Raw genomic sequence first — 23,975 nt, forward strand, 5'->3', positions numbered from 1 at the left:
CTGAGTGGTGCAGTGGTCTAAGGCACTGCATCTCAGTGCAAGAGGTGACACTACAGTCCCTGGTTCGAATCCAGGCTGTATCACATCCGGCTGTGATTGGAAGTCCCATAATTAACTGAGCTTCATCCATTTTGGCCGAGGTAGGCTGTCATTGTAAATAAGAATTTGTTCTTAACTGACTTTCCTAGTTAAATAAAAATGAAGTGTTATCATGTGTTAGGTAGACAGTTTCCCAATCATAATGCAGACTAGTAAAATGCAAGAACTGAACACCTCAGTTCTCTTCCAACAGATCTTTCAATCTGAAATGTTTGATAAATGTGCATTAAATTGTAGCTAGAACCATAAAACAGCTATGACAATGTAGTGGCAGAGAAAGCACAAACAATACATACAACTTTTAGATATCAGAAGCATTACTTTATTTGAAAGACATTGATATTTAAGGGGACTTGGCTAACACAATTTACCATCATATCTCAAAGATTGAGACTTTTATAGGAAGGGCATACAGTGCTTTCGGAAAGTATTCAGACCCTTTCCCATTTCCCACATTTGTTACGTTACAGCGTTATTCTGAAATAGATTAAACATGTTTTCCCTCGTCAATCTGCACACAATACCCCATAATGACAAAGCGAAAACAGGTTTTTAGACATTTTTGCACATTTATACAAAATTTTAAAACAGAAATACCTTATTTACATAAGTATTCAGACCCTTTGCTATGAGACTCGAAATTGAGCTCTGGTGCATCCAGTTTCCATTGATCATCCTTGAGATGTTTCTCCAACTTGATTGGAGTCCACCTGTGGAAAATTAAATTGATTGGACATAATTTGGAAAGGCTCACACCTGACTACATAAGGTCCCACAGTTGACAGTGAATGTCAGAGCAAAATCCAAGCTATGAGGTTGAAGGAATTGTCCGTAGAGCTCTGAGAAAGGTTTAGTTTGAGGCACAGATTTGGGGAAGGGTACCAAAACATTTCCGCAGCATTGAACACAGTGGCCTCAATCATTCTTAAATGGAAGAAGTTTGGTGCAGCACCACACCAATCAGGCCTTTATGGTAGAGTGGACAGACAGAAGCCAGTCCTCACTAAAAGGCACATGACAGCCCGCTTGGAGTTTGCCAAAAGGCACCTAAAGGACTGTCAAACCATGAGAAATAAGATTCTCTGGTCTGGTGAAACCAAGGTTGAACTCTTTGGCCTGAATGCCAAGCGTCACGTCTGGAGGAAACCTGGCACCATCCCTACGTTGAAGAATGGTCGTGGCAGCATTAATCTGTAGGGGTGTTTTTCAGCTGCAAGGACTGGGGCGAAGGTCCACCATCCAACACGACAATGACCCTAAGCACACAGACAAGACAACGCAAGAGTGGCTTCAGAACAAGTGGCTGAATGTCCTTAAGTGGCTCAGCCATAGCCCAGACTTGAACCCGATCGAACATCTCTGGAGAGACCTGAAAATAGTTGTGCAGCGACGCTCCCCATCCAACCTGACAGAGCATGAGAGGATCTGCAGAGAAGAATTGGAGAAACTCCCCAAATACAGATGTGCCAAGCTTGTAGCATCATACCCAAGAAGACTCCAGGCTGTGATCGCTGCCAAAGGTTCTTCAACAAAGTACTGAGTAAAGGGTCTGAATACTTATGTAAATGTGATATTTCAGTTTTTAAATTTTTGGGGGGGTGCAAAAATGTCTAAAAACCTGTTTTTGCTTTGTCAATATGGGGTATTGTGTGTGCAATGATGATGAAAAAAAACTAAATGTGAAATAAAGTCAAGGGGTCTTAATAGTTCCCGAATGCACTGTAATACAGTAATGAAACTGAAGAAATTGCTAAATTACTGTTTTTAGCCTTTATTAATAAATATACCTTATTCTCTCATTAATTGTAGGACATTTGGTCATAGAGGCACAGAATCAAATGCGCTAACTTAGATAAAAAGCAGATATAATATAAGTATAATATTAAGGATATTTTGACTGAAGTTGAGATATAATTTGGTTTTAAGCACAAATTAAACAATTGTCTAAACTACAAATAAATTAAGCTCACATTCATACACACAGTTGGTGTTTTGGGTGTAGTATGTAAGTGGTTATTGGGATCAGGTTCAGAAGTGACACCTCAGGCAGCCTTACAGATTTCACAGTTAAAATTAGGGTTATCCAGTGTACTACTGTGCAACATCAACACTACTTTCCATTACAGTGAGAGTGGAAAAGGGTCTGGCAGTAAAAAGCTTGATATAATATTTTGTATTACTTCATAACAGCAATGAGTACAGGAGGTACAGGAGAAAACACAGAGTACCAAAACAAGTGTGCCAGTCCAGCTTGAGAAGAGCGTAGTCGGGTTCGGGACAGCTGTTACGTGCTTTCACCTGAAGAGCGGCACTAGAGGACAGGGTGCCGCTTGGGTTGACGGCCCGGCACGCATAGAGGCCTGTGTCGGTCTCAGTGACCTTCTGTACGAACAATGCATGTTTGCCTTTTTTTTGTGACAGCTCTATGTGCTCATCATTGGTCAGTTTCTCTCCATTCTTGAACCTGAAGCAAGAAGTGAATTATAACACAAAACACAATCACAACACAAGAAAGACACACATCACATTCCTATTTATCAGAGGGTGAGCTGAAACACAATCAATCCAAGCAATTAGATTATTCAATGTTCTATTAAAGTGACTAATGATCGAACTTGTGTTATATAAAAATGTTATTAAAAAGTAAGAAAAAAACAAACGTAAGATTAGTAAAAAAACTCACAAATTATTTGAGTAAAATGAAATGGAATAAATGTTTTCCACCAAAAATGACTTGAGTTTCAGATGTAACACTATTCATGCAGTATATAAATCGATCTTATCATTTCTCAATGTGTCTTCTCCTCTCCACCTGAACGATCCTTTTGGAATTGATTTATAGAATACTCCAAACACATTGGTGTACAGTTTGCTTGTAGAATAAGCAGTGACCGTTTATGCTAATAACTTGTCATGTTAATGAAGAATAAAAAGAATAGAAATATTTGATTAAAATTATGAAATTCTACTATTTATCACTTGCACCAAATACTCTGTCTCCAAAATGGCACCCTATTCCATATATAGTCCACTACTTTTGAACAGGGCACTTTATAGTAATGCACTTTATATTGAATAGAATACCATTTCAAACGCAGCCACTATTCTACTATTAGATAAATATTGGTCTATTACTACAACTAATGCCTATGAGCTACCCACCATGTTAAAGTAGGCTCTGGAAATCCAGTGACCTCCACTTCCAGGGTCACAGGCGATCCCTCCATAACTGTGGGACTAGACAGTAGTTTGGAGAAGTGAGGAGGGCCCTGGCCTGCTAGGGTGCTCCCCACGGACCGGCTGGTACCAGGCAGCCTGATCTCTTCTTTGATGGCTGTTGGATTGCACAGGTCTGGGTCTTGGCCCGGGTCTGTGGGTGTGACTGCTGTGGTGGTTAATGGGGAAGGGGTAGCATGCGTGTTAAGAGAGCGAGTGGTGGCAGCAGCGGGGAATGCAGAGGGCACGGCAGCTCCTCGGACCATCACGCTGCTTGGGTCATGCACACACTCCTGCGTCTCTGTGACAGAGCTCTCATGCACGGAATACACGGTCTGGTGGTACTCATTTAGGCCTAGGGGGCCGACTGGTGGGAGATTAGGGAGGTTGGGGATTCCCTTGCTTTTCAGAATACCGGAGAGTGTGTTTGAGACCAGGATCGGTGCTGGGACAGTCAGGGTGCTCTGGACGAAAGAAGAGGACTCCTCTCTGAACTTGGTGTTGAGGCCGAATGTAGGAGAGTGGCAGCTTTCAGTCTGCTCTCTGATCCTCTGTTGGCTCTGGCTGTTGTTGTTTTCATTATTACGTGTGGAGCGTAACTGGTGGCTGTACTGGTTGATGTGAATGGTGTGGGACTGGGAGCTGAGACAGAAACTATCCAGGTCCAGGTCATTCTCAGATAGGACGATGTTGGACTCTGGGGTCTCGGAGAGCGGGGGCAGAGAGATGTCATCGGGGGAAGTGCACTCATATTCGTCATTGGACAGGGACTCTTCTGTCATGAGGTTATGCCGCTGAAGGTTCCCCTCTGTCAGACTACCTGCGGGAGGCAGCAGGGGTGATACATCTTGGGAGAAAGGCTCGCCCTGCAAGGATTGGAAAAAATAAATAAATACACAATAATAGCATGTATTGTCTTCACTATATGTTTTACCTCTGGGTGATGTCATTCGGAAACAATGTTAACTTTCACTGATATGCGAACAATACACAGCTGTACATTTCGATGAATCATGGTGAAGCCCCAAAATTGCCCTCCCTGGAAGCCTGTGTTTCAAACATAAGGAAGTGGATGGCGGCAAATGTTTTACTTTTAAACTCGGGAAAACAGAGATGCTAGTTCTAGGTCCCAAGATCTGACAATGAATCTTGATGGTTGTACAGCCGTCGCAGTTAAAACTGTAAAGGACCTTGGCGTTACTCTGGGCCCTGATCTCTCGTTTGACAAACCTATCAAGACAGCTTTTTTCCATCTACGTAACATTGCAAAAATCTGAAACTTTCTGTACAAAAATGATGCAGAAAAATGTATCCATGCTTTTTTCACTTCTAGGTTAGACTACTGCAATGCTCTACATTCCGGCTACCCGGATAAAGCACTAAATAAACTTCAGCTAGTGCTAAACACAGCTGCTACAATCTTGACTAGAACCAACATTTTTTATCATATTAATCCAGTTCTAGCCTCTATATATTGGCTTCCTGTTACGGCTAGGGCTATTTCAAGGTTTTACTGCTAACCTACAAAGCATTACATGGGCTTGCTCCTATCTATCTTTCCGATTTGGTCCTGTCGTACATACCTACATGTACACTACTGTCACAAGACGCAGGCCTCCTTACCGTCCCTAGAATTTCTAAGCAAACAGCTGGAGGCAGGGCTTTCTCCTATAGAGCTACATTTTTATGGAATGGTCTACCTATCCATGTGAGAGACCCAGACTCGTTCTCAACTTTTAAGTCTTTATTGAAGACTCATCTCTTCAGTAAGTCCTATGATTGAGTGTAGTCTGGCCCAGGGATGCGAAGGTGAACGGAAAGGCACTGGAGCGACGAACCACCTTTGCTGTCTCTGCCTGGCCGGTTCCCCTCTCTCCACTGGCATTCTCTGCCTCTAACTCTATTACGGGGGCTGAGTCACTGTCTTACTGGTGCTCTTCCATGCCATCCCTAGGAGGGGTGCGTCACTTGAGTGGGTTGAGTCACTGACATGATCTTACTGTCCGGGTTGGCGCCCCCCTCAGGTTCGTGCCATGGGGGAGCTCTTCGTGGGCTATACTTGGCCTTGTCTCAGGGTAGTAAGTTGGTGGTTGAAGATATCACTCTAGTAGTGTGGGGGCTGTGCTTCGGCAACATGGGTGGGGTTATATCCTTCCTGTTTGGCCCTGTCCGGGGGTATTGTCGGACGGGGCCACAGTGTCTCCCGACTCCTCCTGTCTCGGCCTCCAGTAATTATGCTGCAATAGTTTGTGTGTCGGGGGGATAGGGTCAGTCTGTTATATCTGGAGTATTTATCCTGCCTTATCCAATGTCCTGTGTGAATTTAAGTATGCTCCCTCTAATTCTCTCTCTCTCTTTCTCTTCTCTCAGAAGACCTGAGCCCTAGGACCATGCCTCAGGACTACCTGGCCTGATGACTCCTTGCTGTCCATCTGGTCGTGCTGCTGCTCCAGTTTCAACTGTTCTGCCTGTGGCTATGGAACCCTGACCTGTTCACAAACCTGATGTGCTACCTTGTCCCAGACCTGCTGTTTTCAACTTTCTTTCTCTCTCGCTACAGCACCTGCTGTTTTTAACTCTGAATGATCGGCTATGAAAAGCCAACTGACATTTACTCCTGAGGTGCTGACCCGTTGCACCCTCTACAACTACTGTGATTATTATTTTTGACCCTGCTGGTCATCTATGAACGTTTGAACATCTTGGCCATGTTCTGTTATAATCTCCATCCGGCACAGCCAGAAGAGGACTGGCCACCCATCAGAGCCTGGATCCTCTCTAGGTTTCTTCCTTGGTTCCTGCCTTTCTAGGGAGTTTTTCCGAGCCACCCTGCTTCTACACCTGCATTGCTTGCTGTTTGGGGTTTTAGGCTGGGTTTCTGTATAGCACTTTGTGACATCGGCTGATGAAAAAGGGCTTTTTAATACATTTGATTGATTGAAATTTGATGTATAGTCACATGCACATCCCTTATTCATGGGATTTTGGGCCAGAAAAAAAGTATGATAATAAGCTATGATAATTGGAAAGCCAATAGTGCTACTGAGGACTTACTGTAAGAAGACCAATCTGATCAGTATTAGAAGTATGAAACCCAGGGAAGTTCCTCTGAGCAGGGCCCTGCCTCTCCTTCTTCTGGAACGCTCTCTGTATATCAGAGAAGCTGGGAGCTGAAGCGAAGGCTGGGGGAGGAGGAAGAGTAGGAGAGGTGACCAGAGACTTGATCCCTGCCTGTTGGAGCACATGGACTTTCCTGTCCCTCTCCAGTGGTGAACAGGACAGGTTGAAGGTGTGTGTGCAGCAGAAAGAGGTGCTCAGCTGCTCTTTACTCTCCTGTGTTGACCTGCTGGTGATCGTCTCCACTCTGCTCATCTCTGAGTACGCCTTCTGTGTGTGATACCTATAATAATAATTATAATAATACATGGGTTGTATATAGCCCTTTTCATCAAACAAAAGTCTCTTTACAATAGCAAAAAAATATCTATATAATGAAATATCAACAAAACAGAAAAAGGGGAGTAAGGGGAGAGGAATGTGTGTGTTGTATGTGTGATCGCAAAGTTACTCGACCAGCCCTTTTAGGCTTTTTTCTGCTCATACTCTTGTTTTCTTACTGTTACAAACTGTCTTTATATTTGTGCAAATAAACTAAACTAAACTATGTGTGGATAGTGGTGGAGATGCACGGTTGCAGGTACCTGCTCTCTGATAACACTTTGTTGTGATGTTCTGGGTGGTGTTTGTCTGGAAGGTCCTGGCTCCTTGTTTTGCGGATATGAGGTTTCTTGCTTCTTGTATTTTCTAATGTTTTGATGGGTACCTCTTTCCCGTTCCCTCCCATGGTTAGTTCAGGAGTGTGTCCAGTTTCTTTCAGCTCAGACTGAATAAATGCAGGGAACCCACATTTCATTTAACATACTATGAGTAAGCAATTGTGATACTGAAACTATTGTTTGTTTGTTTTTTACAGTTTACAGGTGGCGTCAGAAGTGGGATTCAAACCCACTGAAGCAGACAAAGTAGTGTCCTGTTTCCATCTCAATAAACTTACAACATCAAGAGACTCCTGGGGGTACATCTCAGCTTTCTCTGTTTCTTGGTTTGATTTTTGTTCTTGTTTGTTTTCCTCTTGTATGACATTATGCATTTTTTTTATTTCAGGCTCCTCCTTCACAGCCTCATTCTGAAATCAGAGGAAAGTCACATATTTTTAGGTCCTTTTCTATTAAAATGACTGAAGAAAATTACTAGGCCCCCCCAACAAATTCATTGTACCTGTAGTTTAGCCTCCAAATCCATTAATCCATTACAAAGTTCCTTTATCGATTCCACTATCTCATTGTGTTTGGTGAGAGTTTTCTCCATATACTTCTTTCCCTCCTCAGCACCTGTACATTAAAGACAATTCATACAGTCCTCAATGCCAGTGTCATGGGCGTAACTTCCACTAAGGACAGGGGGACATAACCCCCCTACATTTTGAAACAACATTTTTGTTCAGCTATATGTACAGTAAGCTACGTAAGCATCCATTTCCTTACCCCTCCCAAAAAAGATGACCCAGACCCAAAAAATTGTTTCTAAAATCTAGATGGTGGTTTGTTGTGTGTGATCTGTCCCCTTACCATGCAGATGGACAGCCAGTTCTGTGATTTGGCTAATCCTCTCCTCTTGCTGGGGCACAGTGGGCCAAACAAACTTCTCAAACTGCTTGTAAAGAATAGACACTGCTTCCCTGGTCTTACACTGGGAAGAGTACTTCCCTACTCTCACAATTGTAGCACTTGCTTCATCACACCAGAACTGATACTGAAATTCAAAAGCAGAAGAATTGTGAGACATTTGCACCAGAGTTAAGGGGAGAAAATGCGTGTTTGATCCACTTCATTCAGAAAAATCATAACAATCATAACACAAAATATACTACATCCAATTCCCTTAAATTTGTGAGGATTTTTGACAATATGTTAATTTCCATAATTGACAAGTATAGGGTCAATGATGTATCTTCTTAAGTGTTGTCCAACTATGCACCTCCTCCATAGCTTGCTGCAGCTTCACGCTCATGTCCAGGTTCCCTCTGTACTCCTCCACAGTCTTGTCAAAGTCCCCCAGCTGTCTCTGTAGCTCATTGACAGCATCCTCTATCTCTCTGGGGCTACTGCCTTTCAGATGCTTCTCTGTGCTGGATGTCACTTTCACTGTGAAAGCCTGCATTCTCTTCTTCAATACCTGGTTGAAGAGAGAAAGAAATTAATAAAGAATGAACAAAGAAAGAGGCTAAATAAATATGCATGTACACCATTGAACAGCAGGGAAAGAGGGAAATGTGTCTCACCTGTAACTTTTCATTATAAATCTCTATCTGCTGGATTTGGTTTTTAACTGCTTTGAGGTTCCTTGACTTGTCGTTTCTCTTCATATAATTGAACTTCAAGTTGTTGAATTTCTTCTTGAGGTCCTTGAATGACTCTCTCAGCTGAAATTTAAAAAATATATATATATTAATAACAAAGGCTTTCAATCAGAATACAAAACATTTAAATCAGTTAAGACCTAAAATCCAATATCATCATCCCGTGTTTCTTATCTGTGTTGGCAGCTAAATCAATTGTAATTCACTCCCCTTGATACGGTTACAGAACATTGAACATGTACCATCTAACAGCACCACCAGAGAGATGGTTGAGAGGAGGGGGGCTGGGTATCCTATCCCAGGAAAACAGAACAGTGCATCAGAGCAGGGTTAGATTCAGATTCAGTCACTGGGGGGATTATTTTGGTGAGCTTAATGGCTAAGTCTGGGGACGTGATTTATACTGCAGGGCCATTTCTGTTCTGGTCGACAGGCATCCGCAATGGTAGAATGGCCAGCTCATGTGTCAGACCAGGACAGCTGCAGCCTCACCAACCTCCCCCTGCCCTCCACATCCCATTTTGGGAGCCTCATATAACTCTAACTATCTTACTGGCTTTTTCCCGACTTGGAATGGGTTTGGGTACATGGGGAGTTTTACTGCCCAGAGAGAGAGAGGGGGTAGGGGAGGAAGGGAGAGACGGAGAGACAGAGAGAAATAGAGAGAAAGAGAGAGGGTTTGGGGAGTCAAATCACAGCAGGGGGAAGCAAAAAGCCAAAAATACAGCATGAGTTTCAAGGAAATCTTAAGGAAGAGCTGTTTGTTGTCAAACAGGACTGTACTATCTCACCTTTAGTTAAACTTTATTTAACTAGGCAAGTCAGTTAAGAAAAAATTCTTATTTCCAATGACGGCCTACCCTGGCCAAACCCTAACCGACAACGCTGGGCCAATCACGGCCGGTTGCGATACAGCCTGGAATCAAACCAGGCTCTGTAGTGATGCCTCTAGCTCTGAGATGCAGTCCCTTAGACCACTGCACCACTCGGGAGCCCCAAGTAGCTGGAGTTGGGCTTGCCAAGGCAATTACTGTATAGCTACTGAGCCAGCTGCTGCTGAGAACTACATGACTGACTTCTGACTCAGTGATAACTTAAAAGAACCAAAGTAAATAACCTTTAGGGAACTATAAAAATAGATACAGAAGAAGAATTTTATTGGTTTGCTAAAAAGACATTAAGACCACACCATTGTGTTATTTTGAGATTACTACAATTATCAGAGTTCAAAACATAAAATAAAATAAACTTTCTTCTCATTCAAAATAGTCAATCATTCAAATCAAATCTCATTTTAATAGTCACAAGCACTGAAATATGCACATGCACAGGAAATATGCACATGTAGCTAGAGTTATTAAAGTGATTATGGATAGATGATAACAACAGAGAGTAGCAGCGGTGATTACTTTCAAAGTATTGTTTCAAGTATTTGAAAATAGAAGAGATTGCTGTAGTTCAGAGAAGCAGAATGGGCTGAGTCTTGATGGCAGTAGGCTTGGGCTAGCTACTGTAGAATAAGGATCTGAGAGCACAGTCTGATTTAAATGGTCTCATCCCAGCTGATGAGCAGCAGCAACTGCCCCTGCTGCTAAGATGCCATCATGTTTACTCATACATACCTATGAAAGGGTGTTGGCTAGATAACCATGGCTGCCGGTCACTGACACCAACAGCCTAATGGTCTGTCTTTTTTCATGGTGACACTATGACACAGCAAAGAGAGGAAAAAAGTCTTTCTCTCAATTTCTAATCACAAATATTACTACTTAATACTTAACACATAATGGCTTAATATTTACTTTTAAGTCATTATTAATATTAAATGCTTAGCGAGTCGTTACTATTAAGATTATATTGATTATATAATCTACTTAAAATGTAATTAAATTGAAAGTCATCTTTTTTCAGAATTTATCTTCTCGTCGTTTATTCATACAGATATAAATTATTGTTTATTGGTCTAAAATGACATAAAACAGGATTGGGCATAATTCCATTTCAATTCAGTCTATTCATTAAGTTAACTGAAAATTCCAATGCTATTTAATAAGGACAATTGAAATTGAAATGTCAGTTTACTGTACTTCCTGAATTGACTAAATTGAAATGGAATTAACACCACCCCTGAAATAAGAGTGTACACGTGATTCACTGTTTGGTGAATGTCTAGATATGTCTACTGTAGGTATGCTCAGCCAACTGTATGGTGTCCCTTGCTAAAAAGAAGTATGTCAACCTGTATCAGCTAGTTGTCAGTGTATGAAATACTGTCAGATGCAATCCAAGTAATGTTCCAAGCCAGGTGATACTGTATATTCAAGACATTTTTAGGGGAGCTCTCATCTCTCAGAAGGCAACAGTGCTCTGCTGGCCAGATATAATCACAACTTAATGGAACCTAATCATAAAGGGACAAATCTACACATTATAATTGACATCAGAGGTGTATTCATTAGTCGGATTCTGTTGCAAAACGTTCTGCAACGGAAACCGTTTACTCCAAATAGAAAGCGTTTTGCAATGAAAACAAGTTTCGTTCTGTTTGCTTGGTTTGCTTACATTTGGTAGCAAGAGTAAACGGTTCCTGTTTCAAATGGAAACATTTTGCAAAGTAATCCAACTAATAAATGCACCCCAGTTTACATTTTATTTATTTAACTTTAACGGCCTACCCCGACCAAACCCAGACAAAGTAGGACTAATTGCCTGGATTCGCACCAGGAACTGGAGTGACGCCTCTTGCACTGAGATGCTGCGCCACTCAGGAGACAGCTGCGCCACTCAGGAGCTGACAGGTAGGATTCCCCCCAAAGACCTAACTTCGCAAGTATTGGTATCTCAAGTATGTGTATTAAGAGTAGAGATATTTATGGTATGTACAACCCAGCAGTGAAAGATAGAAACCCTACAGAAAACACAAATAGAAACAAGTTTAATTTCCGAACCATCTTAAGTACAGTTATATATTGATAAAAGCATGTTTTATGAAAGTTTCAAATTGCCATAGAGGCCCAACAAATCATGTCTCAGGCATAAAGGGTGTGTTTGAGTAAAAATAGATGAATAGATTTGGAACAGAACACTAATAAATCTAGATTTGTGTGTGAACTTAAGACTAGTACCAACCATACCTCTAGGCCTGCATATGGCACGCAGATAATAATTATGTCCAGGTAATCTCTAATTAATAAGGGAGACCTCCTGATCCCTTGTCTGACTGAGGGCCCTGGTATTGAGGACTCTTTTATTTGGGTTACCCTTCCACAGCTGATACGAGAGGAATCTGCCCTCCTGACTGGAGTGACATGAGACAAATGGCAGAGAGGGAGGGAGGGAGGGGGAAAATGTAACTTTGAATAGAGGCCCTCTAGAGACAAAGATCACAGTCCCGGAGCTAAATTTAGACCCGGGACAGCTGTGCTATGCTATGCTGCTAGGCCAGACAATAAAAAGCCCCAGCAACTACAAAAGCCTAAAGTCCCAACACAAATTAATCTGCTCTTGATCTGCTCTTGATCTGGGGCCTGGGTTATATAAATTGGGATGAATAACCAAGACTAACAGTCTTATTGAGATAAAGCCAAAGGGTTGTTTCACCGTCTGACCTCAATGATCTCCTCCTTGAAGCAGTGTGTGTGTGTGTATGTGTGCGTGTGTGTGTGCGTGCGTGCGTGCGTGCGTGTGTGTTCGCGCGTGCTAGAGAGAGGGTTTCACCTCAGTGATCTCCTCCTTGAAGACACAGTAGCGCAGGTTGCTGGTGAGGCTCTCTTCACACCTGTTGGCCTCGGTGCTCCAGTTCACACAACCTCTCTCCAGTCTCTCCAGACGCTCCTGCAGACGCCGCACTGTAAACCCTGAGGCATGCTGGGACGGAAGGAGAGTGAAGTTCTGTATCATAAGATAATGGCCATGTAATGTAACTAGATTTTCAAAAGCATACTAATATTTGTTAGTGTGCATGCAAAGTTGTTGTTTTTTAAAGTAAATTAATAGAGCACATGGAGCAAGGGGAGTGCAAACACAATGAAAAAAAACTCAGGGTCAAGACGAACAAACAAACAGTGATGAATGATGAGGTGTTGCCTTCCAGTCTCACCGAATGCTGGACAGTGTTGCTGATGTCTCCTCCCAGAGAGATAGCCAGCTTGTACAGGTGTCTGATGTGGCTCTGTCTGTCCTGGTGTTGGATCAGCTGGATCTTAGCCTGGCTCGTCTCTCTGAACCCTGTCACAGGCTCCGACGTTAACAGCTTATCCAACTGGGGACACCACAATTGACCAATTAGGAGGCTGTTTATTGAACCGTTTTCCAATTAGGTGGCTGTTTATTTGTTGCTATGATCAGTATCTATGTGAATGTTTGATGATGTTTGCATATCACCAGGTGGTCAAGATTCGATTTCGAATAACCAAGTAATGCAGCCTTATATTCAATTAGTGTTCTATTAGTGTGTTCTGGGGTATCTTATCTAGGAAACCCCCTGAGCTCATAGAAGGCTGATTTATTCTCTTGGATTCTATCTTGACTCATCTTGTGTAATGATGCCGTTATTCATTAAATAGGTGTTTATTTAACTTCATTTCTCAAATCAAATAGATTTTTCACGTTTCCCGAATACAACGGGTGTAGACTTAACCGTGAAGTGAATGCTTGCTTATTAGCTCTTCCCAAAAATAGTAACACAAGAGGAATAAAATACACAAGAATGGAGCTATATTCAGGGAGATAGAGTACCTAGTCAATGTGCCAAGGTACAAGGTATTTGAGGTAGATATGTACATGAAAGGTAAAGTGAATAGGCATCACGGTAGATAACAATATGAGTAAAATAAAGAACAGAGTAGCAACAGCATATGAGTGTGTTGTGTCTGTATGCGTGTGTGTGTATTTGTGTTTGTGTTGTCGGTATGCATGTGTGTGCAAATGTACTTATGTAGTGTATGTGAATGCGTATGGGTTTTGTGTGAGAGTGTCAGTGTAGTGTGTGTGTGAGTATGTATATAGTGTGTATACAGTATATAGTCTTGTGAATGTGCATAAAGTCAGTGCAAGACAGTTAGTCAGTGCAGATAGTCTGGGTAAACATTAATTAACTACTTATGGCTTGGGGGTAGAAGCTGTCTCGGAGCGTGTTGGTCTGAGAGCCGATGTCCCGTTACTGTTTGCCGGAAGGTAGCCAGTGAATAGTTTTGGGTGGCTGGAGTCTTTGGCAATTTTTTGGGCATTCCTCTGACACCACCTGATATAGAGGTCCTGGATTGGCCCCAGTGATGTACTGGGCTGTCCGCACCACCCTCTGTAGCACTTTTCTGTCGAGCGTGGTGCATTTGCATAGCAAGTGGTGATGCAGCCAGTCAAGATGCTCTCGATGGTGGACTTTAGAACTTTGAGGATCCGAAAGCTCATGCCAAATCTTTGCAGCTTTCTGAGGGGGAAGAGGCGCTGTTGTGCCGACCTGCTCTACTACAGCCCTGTCGATGTGATGGGGGCGTACTCATAACCTCTTTCTCCTGTAGTCCACGATCAGCTTTTTGGTCTTACAGATGCTGGGGGAGAAGTTATTGTCATGGCACCACACTGCCAAGTCTCTGACCTCCTCCCTGTAGGCTGTGACATTGCCATCGGTGATCAGGCCTACCACCGTTGTGTCGTTAGCAAACCTGATAATGGTGCTGGAGTCGTGGGTGGACACAGTTGTGGGTGAACAGGGAGTACAAGAGGGGACTAAGCACACACCCTTGAGCATCCCCCATGTTGAGGGTCAGCATAGTGGAGGTGTTGCTTCCTACCCTCACCACCTGGGGCCGTTCTGTCAGGAAGTCCAGGATCCAGTTACAGAGGGAGATGTTCACTCCCAGGGTCCCCAGCTTGGTAATGAGCATGGAAGGGACTATGGTGTTAAATGCTGAGGAGTGGTCTATGAACCGCACTCTCACATAGTTATTTCCCCACTTGTCCAGGTGGGAGAGGTCATCTGTGGATCTTTTGGGTGGTGTGCAGATTGGAGTGGGTCCAGGGTGTCTGGGATGATAGTGTAGATGTGGGTCATGAACAGCATTTGAATATTTACAGATGTGAATGCCACATGGTGATAGTCATTTAGGGAGGAACAGGGACAATAGTGGTCAAATTGAAACATGTTGGGATTACAGACTGGGACAATAAGAGATTGAAGATTTCCGTGAAGACACTTGAAAGCTGGTCTGCATATGCTTTGAGAACACGCCTTCACATTCATATGAATCAATGTACCAACCATAAAGCTATCGCTAGTATTTGACTCACCGGCGTAGTGTAATGTGGATGAAGCTCTCTTATGGTACATTTTAGGCTGAAAAGGTCTGCGAGGTACTATATCTCCAGCACATCTCTAAATTAATATCCTGTGTTCTTCTATACAGCAAATCTAGATGGGTAACTAACTCTGATAGTTACAGTATTTATGTGACATTTAAAGCTGAAAATGCCTATGAAGGGCAGAGAACTTTAATCTAAACTGATCCCATGTGTTCTCTCAAACACACAGCAAAGATAGTTTCCCTGCCAGAGCCAGACACAATGGCTCTGAAGAGACTACAGCAAAGATAACATGACGCATCCCGCTTAGACTATGTTGTTACCTCTTCATAAAGCTGGTGGAACTTCACAGCCATCTTGAGGACAGACTCATACTCTTTGATGTTATCTTTCACTCTCTGATGAAGGTGAAGCATCTCTGTGACCTTCTCACTCTTCTCTTTGATAGGAATTCCTTTCAGTGCCAACAGTTCTGATGTCTTCACCATGTATTCTACCTCCGCATTCAGTTGCTACAGGGGGACATACATTACATAGAGAATAATTATGCATATTTACTTATAGGACATCACATGATGGGCCAGATCAAAGAATGAAGAGAGATGACACAAATGTAAAAAGATTCAGGCATGGTGTCAAGCTACTTAGAGCCAACGTATAGATACTGTACTATCAAGCAGTGTATACAGACTAAATGTGTTCTGACTTACACTTAACAGACTATATCATTCTATTGGTACTCATAAAACCATTGTGTTCTGTAAAAAAATATATACATAATAATGTTGTGATTTATTCTACCTATATGACAGGTCAATGGGCTATAGTTCTTACCAGGAACTGGGGTTTATCTAGGCTAAAGTTCTCCAGTAGCTTTGACACAGTCTGAAGGTCACTTCCCAGATCTACTTTAGAAGTCGGGACAAGAACCTCCTCCACACTCTTCAGGTCATGAACAGTCTGTAAAAAACACATTTAGAAAAAACGGAATAATAAAAAAAACTGAATTAAAAAGAAACATCTGTTCTGACATTGTATTCAGGGGGGGGTCTTACTACTAATCTTACTGTAATTCATGATATTGCATTTGATGATACATTAAGAATAGATTGGTTGAGATTCAGGAGTTTGTAATGATATACATTATCTACTTCTTTTTACTGTACCTTTTTCAATTGTTCTTTGTATTTCTTCCACTGTTTCTTGATGGACTTCACCTGATTGACGTGGAGCTGCCAGGAGGTCCAGAGGTCCGACAGGTCCATCTTCTTCTTGTTCAGCTCCTCCATGGTCTTTTCCACCACACTGATGGCTGCCCTCACATTCAGGTTCAGGTCCTCACTCACCTGACGATGCCAGCATAAAGAATCCATTGCTATCAGGTATTGGGTCTTGTCTGTATCCTACAGCCCTCACATACGAAGCATCACTGGATGTCGGTCTAACCATTCTCCCTCTTGTTTCAATTACAGTAATAAATGGTTCTAAGGTTTCTCTATATGCGTGCAGACAGTGGCCTGTTAAGTACAATTTATTCCAAAGATAATTACACAGCAACTTCTACTAGATACGTATAATCAATACATCTGAAACTGGCAAATGTCAGGCTGCCAAAACTGTTGCATGAATAATAGCATTTGAAGAAGCTGGGTCCTAACAATTTCTCTAACTATGTAATAATGTCTAACCATGTTAGATGAATTGATGTAGTTGTTTCCCAGGTCCTGCATGGCAAGGAAGCGTTCCAACATGGACTGCCACTTAGCATCAGCGATCTCCTTCGACGTGACGCCACTCTCCTTGTTCTCCTCCTCCTCTGGCTTCCAGTTATAGCTCTCATGTAGACTCTGCATCTGCTCCTCCACCTGAAACAGCATAGGAGTTACAACTCTATTCAGTACAATGTAACTGTTATTCTGTTATTCACATTTCAGTTCAAATACATACAGAACAAGGATGTTCAGTCAGTCAAGATACCACTGTGTCACCTACCACTGTAAAACCCTAACATACACATAACAAAAAAACATAATTACATTTCAACAAAATATAATGTAAGACAAAATAACCTCCTCAGCAATTCGCAAGAAGCCCACGTATGGCCGGATATTGTCAATGCGGGATGTGATGTTTCTGGTGACTGTCTTCAGCTCCTCCTCTAACAGTGATGCTTTGTTGGAGAACTCAGTGGCTTCAGGACACTCCAGTGTTTTCAGTTCCGTTATCTGTTCTGCCATGGCCTCTGCCTCAATGCCTGTTTCCTGAGAACCAAATGACCAGGATTGAGAAGCTCTATAGTATCACACATATACAGTACCTGTCAAAAGTTTGGACACACCTGCTCATTCAATGGTTTTTGGTTATTTGTACTATTTTCTACATTGTAGAATAAAATAACACATATAGAATCATGTAGTTATGAAAAAAGTGTTAAACAAATCTAAATATATTTTATATTTGAGATTCTTCAAAGCAGCAACCCTTTTCCTTGCTGACTGCTTCGCACACTCTTGGCATTCTCTCAATCAGCTTCACCTGGAATGCTTTTCCAACCATCTTGAAGGAGTTCCCACATATGCTGAGCACTTGCTGGCTGCTTTTCTTTCACTCTGCGGTCAAACTCATCCCAAGCCATATCAATTGGGTTGAGGTCGGGTGATTGTGGAGGCCAGATCATCTGATGCAGAACTTCATCACTCTCCTCGGTCAAATAGCTCTTACACAGCCTGGAGGTGTGTTGGGTCATTGTCCTGTTGAAAAACAGATAATAGTCCCACTAAGCGCAAACCAGACAGGATCGTGTATCGCTGCAGAATGCTGTGGTAGACATGATGGTTAAGTGTGCCTTGAATTCTAAATAAATCACTGACAGTGTCGCCAGCAAAGCAACTCCACACCATCACACCTCCTTCTCCATGCTTCACGGTGGGAACCACACATGCAGAGATCTGTTCACCTACTCTGCGTCTCACAAAGATACGGTGGTTGGAACCAAAAATCTCAAATTTAGACTCATCCGACCAAAAAACAGATTTCCACTGGTCTAAAGTCCATTGCTTGTGTTTCATGGCCCAATAAAGTCTCTTCTTCTTATTGGTGTCCTTTAGTAGTGGTTTCTTTGCAGCAATTTGACCATGAAGGCCTGATTCACACAGTCTCCTCTGAACAGTTGATGTTGAGATGTGTCTGTTACTTGAACTCTGAATCTTTTATTTGGGCTGCATTTTCTAAGGCTGGTAACTCTAATGAACTTGTCCTCTGCAGCAGAGGTAACTCTGGGACTTCCTTTCCTGTGGCGGTCCTCATGAGAGCCAGGTTCATCATAGCACTTGATGGTTTTTGCGACTGCACCTTGAGAAATTTTCAAAGGTCTTGAAATGTTCCTCATTGACTGACCTTCATGTCTCAAAGTAATGATGGACTGTCATTTCTCTTTGCTTATTTGAGCTGTTCTTGCCATAATATGGACTTATGGGCTATCTTCTGTATATCACCCCTACCTTGTCACAACACAGCTGATTGGCTCAAACTCATTAACTTGTTATGGCAGGGGGCAGTATTGAGTAGCTTGGATGAATAAGGTTCCCAGAGTAAACTGTCTGCTACTCAGGCCCAGTTGCTAATATGCATATTCTTAGTAGATTTGGATAGAAAACACTCTGGAGTTTCTAAAACTGTTTGAATTATGTCTGTGAGTATAACAGACCTCATATAGTAGGCAAAAACCTGAGAAAAAATCCAACCAGGAAGTGGGAAATCTGAGGTTTGTAGTTTTTCAACTCATTCCCGATCGAATGCACAGTGTCTATGGGGTCGAATTGCACTTCCTAAGGCTTCCACTAGATGTCAACAGTGTTTAGAACCTTGTTTGATGCTTCTACTGTCAAGTGGGGGCGAATGAGAGAGGATTGAGTCAGAGGTCTGGCAGAGAGCCACGAGCTGGCCACGCGCGTTCATGTGATAGTTAGCTTGAGTTCCATTGCAATTCTACAGACAAAGGAATTCTCCGGTTGGAACATTATTGAAGATTTATGTTAAAAACAACCGTAAAGATTGATTCTATACAGCGTTTGACATGTTTCTACGGACTGTAACGGAACTTTTGGACTTTGTCTGCTCCTAGTCATCGCGCGTCATGAATTTGGATTACTGGGATAAACGCTCGAACAAAAGGAGGTATTTGGACATAAATGATGGACATCATCGAACAAAACAAACATCTTTGTGGAACTGGGATTCCTGGGAGTGCATTCTGATGAGGATCATCAAAGGTAAGTGAATATTTATAATGCTATTTCTGACTTCTGTTGACTACACAACATGGCGGATATCTGTTTGGGTTGTTTTGGTCTCTGAGCGCTGTACTCAGATTGTAGCATGGTATGCTTTTTCGGTAAAGCTTTTTTGAAATCTGACACAGCATTTCATTAAGGAGAAGTGTATCTATAATTCCGTGCATAATAGTTGTATCTTTTATCAATGTTTATTATGAGTATTTCTGTAAATTGATGTGGCTCTCTGCAAAATCACTGGATGTTTTAGAACTACTGAACGTAACGCACCAATGTATACTGAGATTTCTTTTATATAAATATGAACTTTATCGAACAAAACATACATGTATTGTGTAACATGAAGTCCTATGAGTGTCATCTGATGAAGATCAAAGGTTAGTGATTAATTTATCTATATTTCTGCTTTTTGTGACTCCTCTCTTTGGCTGGAAAAATGGCTGTGTTTTTCTGTGACTTGGCTCTGACCTAACATAATCGTTTGGTTTGCTTTCATTGGAAAGCCTTTTTGAAATCGGACACTGTGGTGGGATTATCAAGAAGCATATCTTTAAAATGGTGTAAAATACTTGTATGTTTGAGGAATGTTAATTATGGGATTTCTGTTGTTTTGAATTTGGCGCCCTGCACTTTCACTGGCTGTTGTCATATCGATCCCGTTAGCGGGATCTCAGCCCAAAGAGGTTTTAAGAAGGAAAGAAATTCCACAAATTAACTTTTAACAAGGCACACCTGTTATTGGAAATGCATTCCAGGTGACTACCTCATGAAGCTGGTTGAGAGAATGCCAAGATTGTGCAAAGCTGTCATCAAGGCAAAGGGTGGCTACTTTGAAGAATCTTTAATACAAAATATATTTTGATTTGTTTAACACTTTTTTGAAGTTCCAGAATTTAAATGGAATTGACCCCAACCTTGGTACAATATATGTAAATTAACAAAGGGGGCATACATTTGAATTAGGTTGAGTATATGCACAAGTGCTATCCCTGACTACCTGTGTTTGTGAGGAGAGTTCCATGTGTTTGTTGAGCATGTCTTCAGACTGGGAGAGCAGGGAGCCTGGCTCAGTGTTGCTGGAGAGGAAACAGTTGCTGCTCTTTAGCCACACTGAGATCTGGGACAGAAAAACATGACTTTTACTTAACTTTATTAGTTCCAAAAAATATATATACATTTTTTTATTTAACCTTTATTTAACCAGGTAGGCCAGTTGAGAACAAGTTCTCATTTACAACTGCGACCTGGCCAAGATAAAGCAAAGCAGTGCAACAAACAACAACACAGAGTTACACATGGAATAAACAAACATACAGTCAATAACACAATAGAAGTTTATATACAGTGTGTACAAATTAAGTAAGATTAGGGTGGTAAGGCAATAAATAGGCCGTAGTGGCGACATAAATTACAATTTAGCAATTAAACACTGGAGTGATAGATGTGCAGAAGATGAATGTGCAAGTAGAGATACTGTGGTGCAAAGGAGCATAAAAATAAATAACAATATGGGGATGAGGTAGTTTTACAGATGGGCTATTTACAGATGGGCTATGTATAGGTGCAATGATCTGTAAGCTGCAATGACAGCTGATGCTTAAAGTTAGTGAGGGAGATATGATTCTCCAGCTTCAGTGATTTTTGTAGTTCGAAAGACCGACCAAAGTAGGAATTGGCTTTGGGGCTGACCAGTGAAATATACCTGCTGGATCGCGTGCTACAGGTGGGTGCTGCTATGGTGACCAGTGAGCTGAGATAAGGCGAGGCTTTACCTAGCAAAGACTGAGATGACCTGGAGCCAGTGGTTTTGGCAAATAAAATATGAAGCGAGGGCCAGCCAACGAGAGCATACAGGTCGCAGTGGTGGGTAGTATATGGGGCTTTGGTAACAAAATGCTGTGATAGACAGCATCCAACATCGCCGAAGTCAAGGATCGGTAGGATAGTCAGTTTTACGAGGGTATGTTTGGCAGCATGAGTGAAGGATGCTTTGTTGTGAAATAGGAAGCCGATTCTAGATTTAATTTTGGATTGGAGATGCTTATTGTGAGTCTGGAAGGAGAGTTTACAGTTTAACCAGACACCTAGGTATTTGTAGTTGTCCACATATTCTAAGTCAGAACCGTCCAAAGTAGTGATGCTAGACGGGCGGGCAGGTGCTGGCAGCGATCGGTTGAATATGCATTTAGTTTTACTTGCATTTAAGAGCAGTTGGAGGCCACAGAGTGTTGTATGGAGTGTTGTATGGCATTGAAGCTGGAGGTTAGTTTACACAGTGTCCAAAGAAGGTCTAGAAGTATACAAAATGGTGTCGTCTGCGTAGGAGTGGATCAGAGAATTACCAGCAGCAAGAGCGACATCATTGATGTATACAGAGAAAAGAGTCAGCCCGAGAATTGAACCCTGTGGCACCCCCATAGAGACTGCCAGAGGTCCGGACAACAGGCCATTTGACACACCGAACTCTGTGTGAGAAGTAGTTGGTGAACCAGGCGAGGCAGTCATTTGAGAAACCAAGGCTGTTGAGTCTGTCGATAAGAATGCTGTGATTGACAGAGTCAAAAGCCCTGGCCAAGTCGATGAATACGGATGCACAGTATTGTCTTTTATCGATGGCGGTTATGATGTTGTTTAGGACCTTGAGCGTGGTTGGGGTGCACCCATGACCGGCTCGGAAACCAGATTGCATAGCGGAGAAGGTACGGTGGGATTCAAAACAATTCAGTCAAATGCAGTCAACTGAAATAGATGGAAATGTACACACATATAAAAGCATTGACAGTTGACTGTAGGCTGTCAACTAGCCTCACAATACGGCTGAAAATGACCAATCTGACTTTAGATCTTAACTCAAAACTTTTGTGTACCTTTCCTATTGACGGTAAATTATATGCAATCGTCTAAGTTGCACATGCTTATTTCAACTCTGAATCAGGCCCAATGAGACTAGCAGTGGGCTTACACATCAATAGGAATACGATAAAAAAAGATAGCTAAAGTTTAGCCCCAAATGGCAACCTATTCCCTGTATTGTGCACTACATTTGACCAGAGCCCTATGGGTCCTGGTCAAAGGTAGTGCACTATAGAGGGAATAGGCTGTGCCATTTGGGACACAGCCTAAGACTTGTGTGTACCTTGTCTATGAGGTCTTCACATGTGGACACCAGCTGCTGTCTCTTGGCTGCCAGTGCTCGGTGGGCGTGGCATTCCCGGCTCAGAGTATCAACCCGGTCTCTCACATATCCCAGCATCCTTTTCACCCCTTCCACTTGGGTGCTAGAAATACAGTAAGAGCCATGTATGCTGTCAAATGCTCCATGTAGTAATAATAATATCTGCAATCTGGATCAATCATCCATCTATCAAAATAAAGGCCTATTTTTGCATCACATACAGTTTAACAAGCATATTTAAAATTTTAGTTTTGCTACACCAGCAATAAGCAGGCTGTGGTGATACTTGACCACCGCAGGTTTTAAACTTGACTAGGGTACAGTACAGTTTTGAGTCTGAGGACTGAGGATGTCCTAATATGGATGCCGTGCACTTTACCTCTGTGGGTCAACCTTCTGCAGTATGAGCTGCCCTCTCTGAAGAGGGTCGGTGGCTGACTCTTTAATGCTTCGCAGCAGCTCCTCGTGCTTTTTGGCCAACTTAGGCAACCGTAGTGTCTGGCTCTTCAACCCCTTTAGTTTACTCTCAACAGTTCCCAGGACCCCAAAAGCCTGACAAACAGAAATGAGAGGATAGGACATTGTACATAAAAGTAATCATGTAAACATGATAGTTAGTTTAACGGAAGTCCTGAGTAAATGTAATATTTCTCATTATAATAAAAATAACAATTTATGGTGCAGTAGATGGCACAAATGTGCCCTTAATGTCCACTTGAGGGCAGCATATTCAAATACAAGTCAAGTCACTAGTTCACTATGCTGTGTAAGGACCTCAAAGACTTAGTGCTTTAGTAATAATTACAGTCTTCACATATTTGTCAGGCACATGATTGGTGCAGTAAATACCTCATTGGTACTGCTATAGAACTCGTTGCTTTCCTGAATGTGATATCTACGGTTACATAGCTACCTAATTGGTACTGCTATAGAACTCGTTGCTTTCCTGAATGTGATATCTACGGTTACATAGCTACCTCATTGGTACTGCTATAGAACTCGTTGCTTTCCTGAATGTGATATCTACGGTTACATAGCTACCTCATTGGTACTGCTATAGAACTTGTTGCTTTCCTGAATGTGATATCTACGGTTACATAGCTACCTCATTGGTACTGCTATAGAACTCGTTGCTTTCCTGAATGTGATATCTACGGTTACATAGCTACCTCATTGGTACTGCTATAGAAGGCGGCACATGATATGTATAGCAGGTTGTGTGAGAGCATAACGCATTGGCAGTAGCTGGTCTGTTTTCCTTGTTTTAACGTTTTCCTGCAGTGGGTTAAATCAATAGTGTTTCTTGGTGTTCTTAAACAAATCTACTATGAAACAAAAGTATACACCTCACATTCAGGACCAGGCAAAAGTTTGGACACACCTACTCATTCAAGATTTTCTTTGTTTTTACTATTTTCTACATTGTAGAATAATAGTGAAGATATCAAAACTATGAAATAACACATATGGAATC

The 23,975-nt window shown here is 42.0% G+C and overlaps 1 protein-coding gene across 2 annotated transcripts in view; it reads right to left on the reverse strand.

Annotated features, from left to right (window-relative positions):
* Window positions 1–1,751: 1,751 nt before the first annotated feature.
* Window positions 1,752–23,975, reverse strand: part of LOC112239135 (coiled-coil domain-containing protein 141) — a 49,187-nt gene continuing 26,963 nt past the window's right edge. Inside the window, exons 8-26 of one of the 2 annotated variants that reach the window (XM_024407636.2) lie at window positions 22,881–23,053; window positions 22,463–22,604; window positions 20,324–20,443; window positions 17,104–17,295; window positions 16,723–16,899; window positions 16,201–16,380; window positions 15,869–15,994; window positions 15,358–15,546; window positions 12,834–12,995; window positions 12,452–12,601; window positions 8,657–8,797; window positions 8,353–8,550; window positions 7,944–8,127; window positions 7,594–7,706; window positions 7,370–7,501; window positions 7,017–7,198; window positions 6,370–6,715; window positions 3,262–4,181; window positions 1,752–2,563 (exon numbers count right to left, since the gene is read on the reverse strand). In XM_024407636.2, the coding sequence (XP_024263404.1) occupies window positions 2,281–2,563; window positions 3,262–4,181; window positions 6,370–6,715; window positions 7,017–7,198; window positions 7,370–7,501; window positions 7,594–7,706; window positions 7,944–8,127; window positions 8,353–8,550; window positions 8,657–8,797; window positions 12,452–12,601; window positions 12,834–12,995; window positions 15,358–15,546; window positions 15,869–15,994; window positions 16,201–16,380; window positions 16,723–16,899; window positions 17,104–17,295; window positions 20,324–20,443; window positions 22,463–22,604; window positions 22,881–23,053 (4,110 nt within the window). In that variant the 3' untranslated portion in view covers window positions 1,752–2,280. The remainder of the gene's footprint in view (window positions 2,564–3,261; window positions 4,182–6,369; window positions 6,716–7,016; window positions 7,199–7,369; window positions 7,502–7,593; window positions 7,707–7,943; window positions 8,128–8,352; window positions 8,551–8,656; window positions 8,798–12,451; window positions 12,602–12,833; window positions 12,996–15,357; window positions 15,547–15,868; window positions 15,995–16,200; window positions 16,381–16,722; window positions 16,900–17,103; window positions 17,296–20,323; window positions 20,444–22,462; window positions 22,605–22,880; window positions 23,054–23,975) is intronic. The other variant, XM_024407639.2, reaches the window with a different exon arrangement.

This window comes from Oncorhynchus tshawytscha, linkage group LG03 (assembly GCF_018296145.1).
Source record: "Oncorhynchus tshawytscha isolate Ot180627B linkage group LG03, Otsh_v2.0, whole genome shotgun sequence".
NCBI classification, from domain to species: Eukaryota; Metazoa; Chordata; class Actinopteri; order Salmoniformes; family Salmonidae; genus Oncorhynchus; species Oncorhynchus tshawytscha.